At 37.3% G+C, this 12,703-nt stretch overlaps 1 protein-coding gene across 1 annotated transcript; it reads left to right on the top strand.

Moving 5' to 3' along the window:
• The first annotated feature begins 1,244 nt into the window (after window positions 1–1,244).
• On the top strand, window positions 1,245–1,701 carry LOC134224783 (uncharacterized). The gene is made up of 2 exons (XM_062704347.1): window positions 1,245–1,312; window positions 1,380–1,701. Exons 1-2 carry the CDS (start codon window positions 1,306–1,308, stop codon window positions 1,649–1,651), a joined length of 279 nt encoding a protein of 92 aa, XP_062560331.1. The 5' UTR covers window positions 1,245–1,305; the 3' UTR covers window positions 1,652–1,701.
• The last annotated feature ends 11,002 nt before the right edge of the window (window positions 1,702–12,703 follow it).

The following is a 12,703-nucleotide window of genomic DNA, read 5'->3' as shown; positions in this document are numbered from 1 at the left end:
GAGGAGTGTCACTAAGTCACTATTTTTTAAAAGTTGTAATTTTTAAAGGAGACAAGACTTTTTCCATGGTGAATTTCGTATGATGAAATCAATTTCATAGACATAATACACTAGCGAAAAATACGCAGCTTTGCCTAGGTGTTTGTGATGTTAAGGGATGAACTTTGTACTTACTTAAAAATCACTATAATAAAGAAATAATAAAAAAAAAGTTTGTGATGCAAATGTCATATTTTGAACTATTTGCAGCACCGCACTCTAGATCAATTTTTGTGCTATTGGTTTGTTTCCCTCATCCACTAGACCCAAACTGTATTCTACTGATTTTCTAGTTTTTCCCGTTAAATTAACCTACTTTTTGTACACACGAACCTTACATATCCCAAGACGAATCGATTAGGGAGAAAATTTAGCCATTCAATTAACTTGTCCGTGAGTTAAATCGTCATGAAGGAAACCTAACCTAATTTTTATTTATATATAGATTTTCGAATTTCCGGTGAACATTACAATAAAGCTTTTCGTTATCGAAGATGCCGCTCATTTATTTATTGATGATAATTTATTGATTAGCTTCTCTGTAAGTACCTGAACAATGCGTTTCACTCGCTACACGCCTCGATTCGCAGAACCAGTTGGAACAATAGCGAGTACCATTTTCACAACATGCTCAGCCCATCGTAGTCGTCCGATGTTCAAGATGTGGTTGCTGATGTAATTCCTCCATAGGCTTGTATTTGTTGTCCACCATATTTGTTCATCGACATTGCTTTCCGTGATTCTGGCCAAAACATTCATCTGACATGTAACATTTAACTCAAAAAGATGTAACATTCAATTATGTTACGAAAAACTATTATTGCTCTCGTCACCGTTAAGTAGATTCAAATGAATGCCAATAATATCGCGTATATAAACAGAGCAGATCCTTTTACTTGTTGTGCTTAAGATTAACTAATTAAAAACACACATGAACTATCTCAATGATTCTAGAATAAATCAATGTTCTTGAAACAGTTAGGAAAATTTTAGTGAACACATGTAAGCATGTTGAGTCAGTTATCGTCTAGGTAATTTTTTATCTTCATGTTCGTTGTGATCATGATAAAGGTGCCGCCTCCATTGAACGATAACGAGGGCAATTTGCCAAATTTAATTGTAATGTTTTTGGACTTGTTACTATTTTTGTTTCGATTCATTCTTTAAGTATAAAACATGTACTGGCGCAAGACGATTGTCATTCATTCGTTAGATTTCTCCAGTTTAACGTGTTGCCTAGAAAGCAGTAGTTGTTTCTCCAACAAAATGAAATGTGAGTTGTTAATAGCAAAGCTCTTTGGTGAAGCAAATACTAGAAATTAAGTTTTTTTAATCCACAGTCATTATCCTTGCCTGCCTGGTTGCCGTTGCTGCAGCCTGTGTCCGAGATGACAGTAACGGACAACCAGCCTGCAATGCCGAGGAATTGTCCCAAGTATACTGGAGAAACAATTGGGACCCTACTGCCTACTGGCAATGTAGCACCCTTAACACCGCAGCCACTGCCGTCCGATGCCCAACCGAAGGAATGTTTGACCCTGTCTTGCTCACCTGCGTTAACTGGGCCGACTGGGTTTGGCAAGAAACCTGCAAGCCCCCAAGTGCGCTGTGAAAGCGAGTCTGAAATTTGTTCTAAAGAAATATATTTGCATTTGTAAGTGATTCGTTTTTCTTTTTTTGTTTTCGAGCTGTAGTCTCGCTGTGAATCATAATGTGAGGCATTGTGAGAAAGTGAACAATTGAAAGTGAAGAAGATAACACACGAAGTCGCTGTTGGTATTGGAGTTGGTTTCATAATTTCCACAGGCTTATGTTTTGTTAGTGAAACGAGATAAAATAATTGTGTTCTGATAACACTGTTGAGAATATTTGTCGATCATTCTTGCCATCAGTCTGCATACCGTATCGAACGACAACGACCAACGATGCATATTTTGCAGCCCACCGCGGAATGGTAGCTTTCTCTTTCTTCCCTCGCAATAATATCCACATGGCCACATGAAGATCACCTAACTCAGAAACCGAAAACCAAACTGACCACATTCTAATCGACGGTAAATTAGAAATATTGAATTCGACGACTACCTCGTTGCAGTATGCATGCGCTCAGAACTCTCTACAACACGCGTCGAAGCCGAACGTCGCGGCTAAACATTGGGCGTCTACAAGATGGTAGACTGGTCCAAGACTACGCGCAACAGCTGGAAGTGGCTTTTCCAACGAAAGAGCAGCTGGGCGCAATTTCTCGGTAGCGGAATCATAGCGTCAGTGCCGGTCCGAGCATCGGCTGTCGGCGGGTGGTTGCTACAAAAATGTATTCATATTATCTGAAAGGGCCGTGCCAAACATAAAAATATTTGTCGGGGATGAAATATTTAGTACTTACGTGTCGTCGGTGACTGGTCGAGGGAAAAGCTGGTTGCTTGGCCAACGTGTTGGAAGTCATGGCCTGCTGATGGTTAATTCAAATTGTGGCGCGTTGGCACGGTTGCGTACGGCGTGTCGTGTGAGGCATAAGGTCGATAATGTAGATAGTGGCAATGGATATTATGCATGCTACACACTGCCAAGAGAGATTTCAAATAAGTACTAACTAACTTTGTTTTTTACCTTTCTCGTACAACAAAATCTTTCTGTTGGCGTTTGAAAATTGAATCGGTTCCGAGATGAACTTCATTCAAAGTGCAGAACACAATCGCTTGGCAATGGCTCAAAGTTGCTGAAGGTAGTAAAATCCCAAGCACGTGGCTGAAAGATGCGATGCAATAATTTTATTTATATCTTTATTAAAGAGACTTTCAGCCCAAGGTTGGCTCGTCTCGTCGATGCAATAAATTTATTCGCATTATGACTGAAAATTCGATGGTGTCAACAGCCAAACCGATGAAGACGCCACTATAGTGGGGAAAATTTCAGCGTCTTACTAATACGCATTTGATTTCACAACAGCACAAACTCAGAACCTAGCGAGCAAATTTCACTTGCCAGGATTTTGTTACTGTTACAGTATAGCCTTTTACTTTCTTCCGAATATAATGGTGTCGAATATAATCTTGTCAGGACAAGAACCGATTTATTTTCAAAAATATCTCCAATCACTATCAGCTCAATAGTTCGAGCCCTACGGAACTTGAGAGTTGCTTCCCGAGCACTTAGTTCTGCAAGCGCCACCGATACGAACCACCGGCCCAATCTCCGATGATTTGCCACCACTGATGCCGCCACCCATGCCATCGCTACACCAATAGAACCGCTCTCCGTAAAATCTCGTATAAAATTATGCGTACCGTCGTGCGGGGCTTCTTTTGATAAATCAGGGGCTACTTTGGACATTTTAAAACAAGAATTATAACGAAAATTACTATAAAATTGTCATTATCACCAATCGGGTGTCTTGTTGATGGTTGGATGGTAACTTTCTGTTTCAAATTTGGTATTTTTTCCGTTTATTTTTTTCAAAAAATCAAAAATCCAAAGTAGCCCCCGGAATCAAAAGAAGCCCCGCACGACGGTACGCGCGAAATAGCAACATCATGAGCCTTTGTGCATAAAACGAGCCGTGTTTCATGCAAGCGCATCATTTTCGTTCGAGATTGCATCGAGATTTGAAGTCGGTCAACGGCATGCGGTAGCGGATCCATCCGTAGGAAGAAGCAATTCTCAAGGCAGGCAGCACAAGGCATTTTTATCGCAACACCCAAACTATTGAGTGGTTGCTTATAATGATTGAAGAACCACATTATTGAAAATAAATCGGTTCTTGTCAGGACCACTATTATATTCGGAAGAAAGTAAAATGCTGTACTGTGACTGTTGCAATTCCATGTCATCCAGTGAAATTTTCTCGAAGGTTTTTGATACTGAAATTTAATGGCGTCAGTATCGGTCCGAGTGGCCTCGAAAATAAATTGGACCATTGGATGATACCTGTAGCGTTTAACAACCTAATATTTACATGAAATTATTATTACAGCACCACATTTTTTTCGTAGTTTACGTCGCGCGGTCGTGTCTTGTACATAAATATTCTGTTTTCAGTCTGGCTCCTCTATGGGCTGGAAAACTTCTAAAATCCTAAATTACCTGTCATTGTTTGGTACCTCAACAAACTTAAATTACTCTGATATTTCCATGGACCGGAATATTTCTGGGCTTCTACAGGATCAAAACTTTTCTGAGACTTCGAAGAACCGACTTCATTGTGAGCCTTTAAAAGGCCAAGCATTGTCGGGAACTCTGAGAATTCGGAAAAATCTTGGACCTTTGACTGTTCGACATTGAGCCCGAATAATCGCCCTTGGATTTCAATAGACATTTTCAGTCAAACATATTTATTTACTCAATCGATTCGTTAAATTAAATTAGAATTAAAATTGTCAAAAAAATTGAAAAAGTGCTACAATGTAATTTAAGTCTAACATTCACCCAGTTCACATTGCTGCACTTTTTTCACTTTTTTTATTTTTTTATTCGATTATAGTCGGATTATTTTCGAATAGTCGGAGGCTTCAAAAATTTCAATAGAAACTCGGCATGTTCAGCAAAGATGTTCATAATAGTTTTTTCTATCACTTTTCTGAAGACACCACGTTTCCATTTCATTCTGCTGTAAAAATAATTTTCTCAACTCACTTATAGGGGGATTAATCATCAAACTGTTTTCATCACAAGACACAAAAGATGCACTCCTAAATATCCAGAGACTTCTGTGAACAAACCCTAATCCAAAATCAATACTTTTTGAGTTTTTGTATGTCGATCGTAAAAATGACGGAATAAAACACTGTGCAATGAGTCTTCAGTTAGTTTTGTAAGTTAAGGCGTAGGATTGCTGATTTGGAGATGGCGATTCGATTATCGGTCCATTTTGGTGTGTTGATGAGTGGAAAGCATTCAAGACACACTGAGAATATCCATCAACAGCTGGAAAAGCTTGATTTATAACAATTCTCCAAAATCGAACAACACATGGAAAATATATCAAAAATAAATGAACATCACGGTAACGGAATGCAATTTGTCGCAATCGAAGTCAGTAAAATGATTTTATAGCGTGCCGGCAACATTCATGTCCTGTCCATGGTATCACAACGAACAAACATGGGCACCGGGAAATCATTTACCCTTTGACAAATATTTCCATCTCTCCCATGTCTAGTGCAGTGATTTCGTTCCGGCGACAGAGCAATATAAAAATGCAATAAAAAAGAAATGATATTCGCAACCATTCAGAACGTTAGAAATAGCTAGAAGTCATTGGATCGTGCCATGAATGCCGATATGATATTCCCCCGGTAGGTCAAGACGTGCCCAGATTCAGAAAAGGAAGGTTTCCTTGCACACCTACTCATGGCAAGCGCAACCATGCATTCTAGATTACGTGCGAACTATTAGACTTCCTCTGCGTAGGAAAAAGCAAATGAATTGGAATTGTGCGAAAATTCTCAAGTGCGCTATTTGGGAAACCCAGACCCCCAAAACAGCTGTTGCCACAGTAGCGTGGGATCGCCATATCGAGAGAGTGCACGAAATAATGACTATTTTGACCGTGCCCACTCGCGCCAAAAACGAGGACGGCTGTTGACCGGGCGCCTAACACAAAAATATTCAAACAAGTGTACTGTATATTATATAGGTGTGTCGATATGTTTATTTTTATCGGTCGAAGTACAGTAGTCACATTTTGTATAAATTTGATGAATCGCTTTCCATACCAAATCCGTCCACTTCAAGAGATATCAATAAATTATAGGAGATTTAAAGTAATTAATTTACAAATAATTTATCTTATCCTGTTCATATACTTGACAGTAAGCTTTAAGACCATTGATATGCAAAATAGGCTTTGAATTTAAAGCAATATTAATGAAAAACAAATCGCCACCCACCAAACGCATAGTTTCTGATGCCATTGCCATATCTGTGTGTAACATATAATTTAGCATAAGCATTAGCATTGAGCATTTCGCACAAATTCGTAGGTGGTACAAGCCAAGACTATTGTATGAGAGTAGCATCGCTTTCATCCATTACCACGTACAGCCACTCCCAAAATTGAGCGTACAGCATAGACTAGATGAATATATTCGAAAATTCCAAAGGAAATTTAATTGTTGGCTCGTTTGTTTTTAATGCATCTCAATATTTATCCCTTCCATCAATGTATGCGTACATAAAATGGTTGAAATTTTTTCTCTAAAGTTCATTTATTTGAAAATAATCTCAAAATACGCCTATTAGAAGAGACAAAATTGAGCGTACAGCTAATGTTTTTCTATAAAATTTCTTATTATAAACACGATTAATGTATTTTAATATTGTTTTTTTCATGATTATATTTATAATAATAAACATCCGCTACTTAAACATTAAATGTTTTGAAATTAAACCATTTTTTAATAAAAATGACGAACAAGTGAGAGGTAAGATCATTGCTATTTAACAATTCAATGCCTCTGGGCAAAATAAATACTTTAATTTGTATATTTCACCGGCATCGTATCTTATATATGATAGATAATCGAAATCAAGCGAGACATACGATTAATTTGGGAAAATTCAGTCGGTAAATGATGAAAACAGGTGTAAACATACCAAGAAAACGACAAATGTTGGGAACGGAATATTTCAAATTAAGTATAACTTTATTTAAAAGTCGATGAATAGGTAGCTTATAGGCTCAGGACACTCATGAATAATTATATTAATAAAAGAGCAGCACACGGATACATTATAAGATGTCATTTTATATTTGAAGACTCAGTCACTGTAGGGACAAATTTGATTGAATCATTTAAATTCACCAAGATATCATTAAATAAGCTTACGAACTCTTAAAAAAGTTTATTTTTACTCGCCACATGGAAATCATCCAATTGTATCCCATATGGAAACAGATCGTGGAGTTCAATCCAAATTTAATTATGAAATTACGATTTTAAGCTATATTTTCAATATTCAATCAGAAGTGCTCTACGGGATTGTAAAGCTGTTTTTATGTTCGGTACCTTAACATGCACCTTGTACTTTTAGAATTTGACTGTGAATGATTGGATTCAATAATATTACTCTTAATGATAGACCTGAGACAATAATCGAGCTTTAAAACAAATTTACGTTAAATACATATTAAATTTGAATTATGTCATTCCTAACATTTGTCGTTTTCTCTGTATGTTTACATCTGTTTTCATCATTTACCGACTGAATTTTGACAAATTAATCGTATGTCTCGCTCGATTTCGATTATCTATATATAAGTATATATAAGATACGATGCCGGTGAAACATACAAATTAAAGCATTTATTTTGCCCACAGGCATTGAATTGTTAAATAGCAATGTTCTTACCTCTCACTTGTTCGCCATTTTGACCAAAACATGGATTAATTTCAAAAAATTGAATGCTTAAGTAGCGGATGTTTATTATTATAAATATAATCATGAAAAAACAATATTAAAATACATTAATCGTGTTTACAATAAGAAATTTTATAGAGAAAAAAACGCTGGACGCTCAATTTTGTCACATCTAATAGGCGTATTTTGAGATTATTTTCAGAGAGAGAGAGAGAATTTTTTTTAACAATTTTATGTACGCTTACATTGAAGGAAGGGATGAATATTGAAATGCATTAAAAACAACCGAGCTAACCATTTAATTTCCTTTGAAATTTTCGAATGTAGTCAACTAATCCATACTGTACGCTCAATTTTGAGAGTGACTGTATATTGCTTTGAGATTAATCACTATCTCTTAGATGGAAGCAATGAACTCTCATTTAGTCGAGATCTGTCCTGACCACGTCCTTGCTAATGCTGAGGAAGGGGAAGGGTGGTGGTTAGTTGAATACCTACTTAAGAAAGATGCAGAGAACTCTACGTCCTCTCATAGGTGTCATGGGAGGTTTTGGAACTGTTAGTGTGGGAGGTTATAACAGTAGGAATCATTTTGGTAGAACGTGACGTGAAACACAGACAGAACTAAGCTAGAAATGTAAAGAAGGAAAGGGACGAGCCTGGAATTGAATTCACGACCTCCTGCTTGTGAGGCAGAAGCAATAGCCACTAGACCACCGAGCTCGTCAGTTTATGCGTGTAGAACATAATTACTTCAAAATTGAGTGCGGTTTAATTGCAAATTGCGTTAAATAAAGTAAGATAAGCGGAAACAAATCAAAGTCATTGCTTTTCAAGGTTCGTATTCAACTATTTACAGCGGGAGTTTATTCAATTAGTCTGCTACAATTCATATATTTAGTTAAAAAATACCTATACGGATTTTGATCATTTGATCCATCCACCGTGGACGGATTTCGGTGCAAGAGGTTTTGCTCTAATTCATTATTTTATCATATTTTTTGTAATTTCTAATGTGTAAATGCGCAACACTTTAAAAATAAAGGCCTTCATGCTCCTGTATCAACGATAAACATTTCATTTGCATTTGTTTTCAATTTTCGACTCTTTTTCACAAACTGAGTTGCTTAAGGTCACTCCTGACGGAATTCAAGTTTGAAAGTGCTCGTGTTTTCGGCGGCACACCACTCGATACGGAAGCAAAGCACAACTGTCATTTTTATTATTTCACGCATGCTGCGACGCAGCAAAGCTAAATCAACAAAAATGACAGTTGTAGGGGTAGCGGGGGTAAAGTGAACAGGCGGGGTAAAGTGGGTAACGGCTTGTTTATCCCCTGTTTATGGATTTCTCGTATTATTTTCCATGCTACATCATAAATTAAGCATTTAATGCTTTCCGAGCCATTTCAAATCACGAAATATCTATTTAACAGCTGGATTTTAGCAAAATTCTGCGCGCTTTCGCAAAATACCAGTTTGATGTAATTTTGGAACTGTTGCATTTAAGCGATGAAAACTCTGAGTTAGTAGTTTTAAACCAAAATATCGTTCACATCGTTCATTTTGCTTGTTATGAAGCGGAACTGGTTGATGGAAGATAGTTTATTAACCAGTCTTCCCAAACGAACATCAAACACGCTAAGTACAGCTGTTCGTATACTCCATCTGTACCCTTGCTTCGTGTTTGTACGCATACGCACGAAAAGTATACTTGTACCCGAACTTGCGTTCGAGTTTCATTTTGTACATATGTACTGTACATCTGTACAGCACACTTGTAAAATCTGGATGTAAAATTGGCTGTTGAATAGAATTCCAGAAGCTTCTCGAACAAAACAAATGTAGACAGTGAACAAAATCATAGATGTGCGGATACAAGAATATTTGGGTTCTCAATATTTTCATGAGGATTGCTACTGTAGAACGCTCAGTGAAGTGTTCATGCAAAAATTAAGTTTATATCTATCAAGTGTTGCCCTCTTCACTTTGGGTAAATTCATGCCTTGAAAATGCCCCCTCTCCCTAAATACGGTATTTGTTGCGAACTTATCAAACTGCGATTATTTGTATATCTCAAAAGCAAAACAGATGGCTATTTTTTGTCAACATTTTGACAACCAATAAATTCTTGACCGAAAACACCGTCAAAAATGTTGTCCTATTTTGTTGCACTTTCTACATTCCTTGGTTATGGCATGTGCAGATTACGAATATAGTCATCTTTCTTCTTCTTTATTTAAAATGTGTTTTCATTTCCTTTGAAGCAATAAAACTCACGAACGAATGGACCGATTGGCAAAATTTTCTCACTAATAGATTCGTTTTGGGATCATCTGTGTTTGTATATAATAAGAGTTGATTAATTAGAGGGGGGGAATATGAAAAATTGTCAAAATGCAACGGTTTCAAAAGTTCCGAAGAAAACCATCAAATTTGAACTGAAACCGATCTAGAGTACGGCGCTGCAATCAATTAAATGATTGACAGTTATGTAAATAAGAAACATCCCGAGCAAGATCGGGCAAGCTCAACTAGTTTCATATAATTTTAAAAGGAAATGAGGTGTGTGATCTTTGATATCAACCTATACTCTTTATTGAGTAATAGAGCGCTATTACGTGCCTAATATGTTATGTATGGTAGTTTCTAGCACGATGCCGGTTTTTGACAATATTATGCGGTGCATCCATGAGGGGTGTTCATGAATTACGTGACGCTATAGAGGGTGGAAGGGCTTAGCGTCAAGCGTTATGACTCAGACAAAAGATTTAAATTATCCATACACAATGTGCTACAAAGGAGGGCCTGCATACGCCCGATTTTTTGTTACGTAATTTGTGAGCGGCACCATAGCGCAACGAGAAATGCTCTCTTTCGATAGACAATAGACAATTTAGTTTTATTACGAAAACTTTAACGGAGAATCGAGAAATTGTTCCGCTGATCTATGAGTATACATAGTATTTATAATTATGCGCTTTCTATTCCTTCTCTGTGGAATGTACACACTCAACAAAAGTTGTATAGTGGGATGTGAATCGAGGTCAAATTTATCAACATCTTCTGTTCTCTTAATTATTCTTACGTAATGTTAAAACCCATGTCAATTGGTCATTAACGCCATGAAAAGTTTTGCTCCATTAGAAAAATATTCGAATAAAAAACCTTTCAGATCCACCCATCACTGCGCATCTTCATATCAGCGTGTACAGTTTCCGAATTCCATTTTGTCCTTTCTCTTCGTCTCTTACTCGATCGACTCACGGACCGCTCAGACCTGAAAGCAAGTTTGTACATGTGTTTTGTACTTAAGTACAAGTTTGCTTAGGCAGGTACTGGGTATCGCGTTGTACTCGAGTACGGCAATAAATCACGTTCAGTGTTCAACACGAGTTGATGAAAATGTACTTGAGTTGAACTTCACACATGTTCGTGGGAAGACTGTTATTAACTTTTTTCTTAGTTTAGGTGTTATTTTAAAAACGTGTAGCTATGGGGGTAAATTGGTCATGTCGCCTGGGGGTAAAGTGAGCAATGTTCTGACAGAGAAATGGAGATAAACTAGCTCAAATTTCAACCTTAATCGGTTCGGTTGACAGTTCTATCATCAATCAGGGGGTAAAGAAAAGGGGGATCTGGTCGTTTACGCTCCACACACACATTTTCGTACAATTTCGACATTCCTGAGCGAATACTTTCATTCAACACACCTCGTTCACGGAAACATCCATATCTCAGATGTTTGTCATCCGATCTGTGATATCCATATATCAATCAACTCAGTAAAAACTCTAGTTTCTGTAAAAGAGTATAACAAGTGCCAACGTTTCATCCATTTTAATAATATAGGCGCCCAAAATCTAGCATTTTTGACATCCCCTCAAATAATCCAGAATTTCTCCTGAGGCCAGAGCATGATGTTCAGCCCGTTTTTCAAAACTAGATGATTTCCTACCGAACCATACCAAAATCAAAGGAACCTGGTAATATTTCACAGAGCAATGGTCAATTGAATATTGAAAAAAAATCTCGCCCTATCATTTTGAATAAGCCCGGTACGTCTGCTTGTCTGTGATAAAACGAAGGGTTTATACCTGTCAGCTAACATTTTAAATATTATTAAGAATATGTATTTGGTTTAAAATGTTTTGCTCAACTTATTTGCTTTATTTACAATATTGTTCACTTTACCCCACCGAATGACCATTTTACCCCGCCCAAAACAAAATTAAACTATTTTGGACTAATTTTAAAGGTTAAAAATAACATATTTAAATATTTTTTCAATTTTTTTTCACAACAGGCTATGTTAACCAATAGGATAAGCTTCGACCCACCTGCATTGAACAATGCAATTTCTTGATAGCCACTTGATAAACAGCAGCAGTTCTTAGGGTGTCCAATTTACCCCCACCACCCCTACGCCGCCTCCGTATCGAAACTTGGATTCCGTCAGGAGTGACCTTAAGGTGAAGGTGGGTTGAGTACCAAAACAAACCTTTGAAAGTATTGGTACAATAAAAACTGTCATATACTGTAGTAGTATTGGTGTCGTATTTATAAAAAACATAAAATATTAGTAGGGTGGTTCAAAAAACGACCCAGCTCCAACACGCTCATTCGATTCCGTCCCATGCTCCGAGTGTCCTTCAAAAACCGAATCGAACAAAACCTGGGTGAGCGTACCTCCGGTTCAAGCCGGGTTCGGCTGGTGAAAAGAGAACCCACATAGCTGAAAGCAACATTCCAGAGACTTCACTGAACGAAATTCGCACCGCGGGAATGAACCATTGATTACGTAACGCAAAAAATAGCATTTTATATCCCGCTCACCCCCATGTCACACTTTCTGTACGAAGTATCTGCCCCTGGTGCAGATATCACAGTCAAATTCTGGCTATTTTGTTGAATTACACGTTTCACTGATTCCTTCTGAGAAGCCTGATTATCATGCTAAACAAGGATGTTATCGAGCGTTAAGTAATTTGCGTTCGATCATTTAGTATTTTGTCAATAATTTATTCCAGAAGCTGATTTTTCTTCAACTCTCCCTGATGGTTTGTTGTTAGAATTCAATTAATAACGGAGTTACAGCGCTAGTAGCAGTAACTTAAACTAAATTATTGAAATTTCGTTATTATTTAGTCTAAGTTACTAAAAATATTGCTGTAACTACGTTACTAGTGGATCGAATGCAAATTACTAAATGATCGATAACATCCTTGATGCTAAAGACTCGCAACCTCGATTAAAATCGACTTCCAACTATTGGAACGACCATTCAATATGCATTGTGTATGGAG

Source organism: Armigeres subalbatus, chromosome 3 (genome assembly GCF_024139115.2).
Source record: "Armigeres subalbatus isolate Guangzhou_Male chromosome 3, GZ_Asu_2, whole genome shotgun sequence".
NCBI lineage: Eukaryota > Metazoa > Arthropoda > Insecta > Diptera > Culicidae > Armigeres > Armigeres subalbatus.
This window is presented reverse-complemented; position numbering and strand designations above follow the sequence as displayed.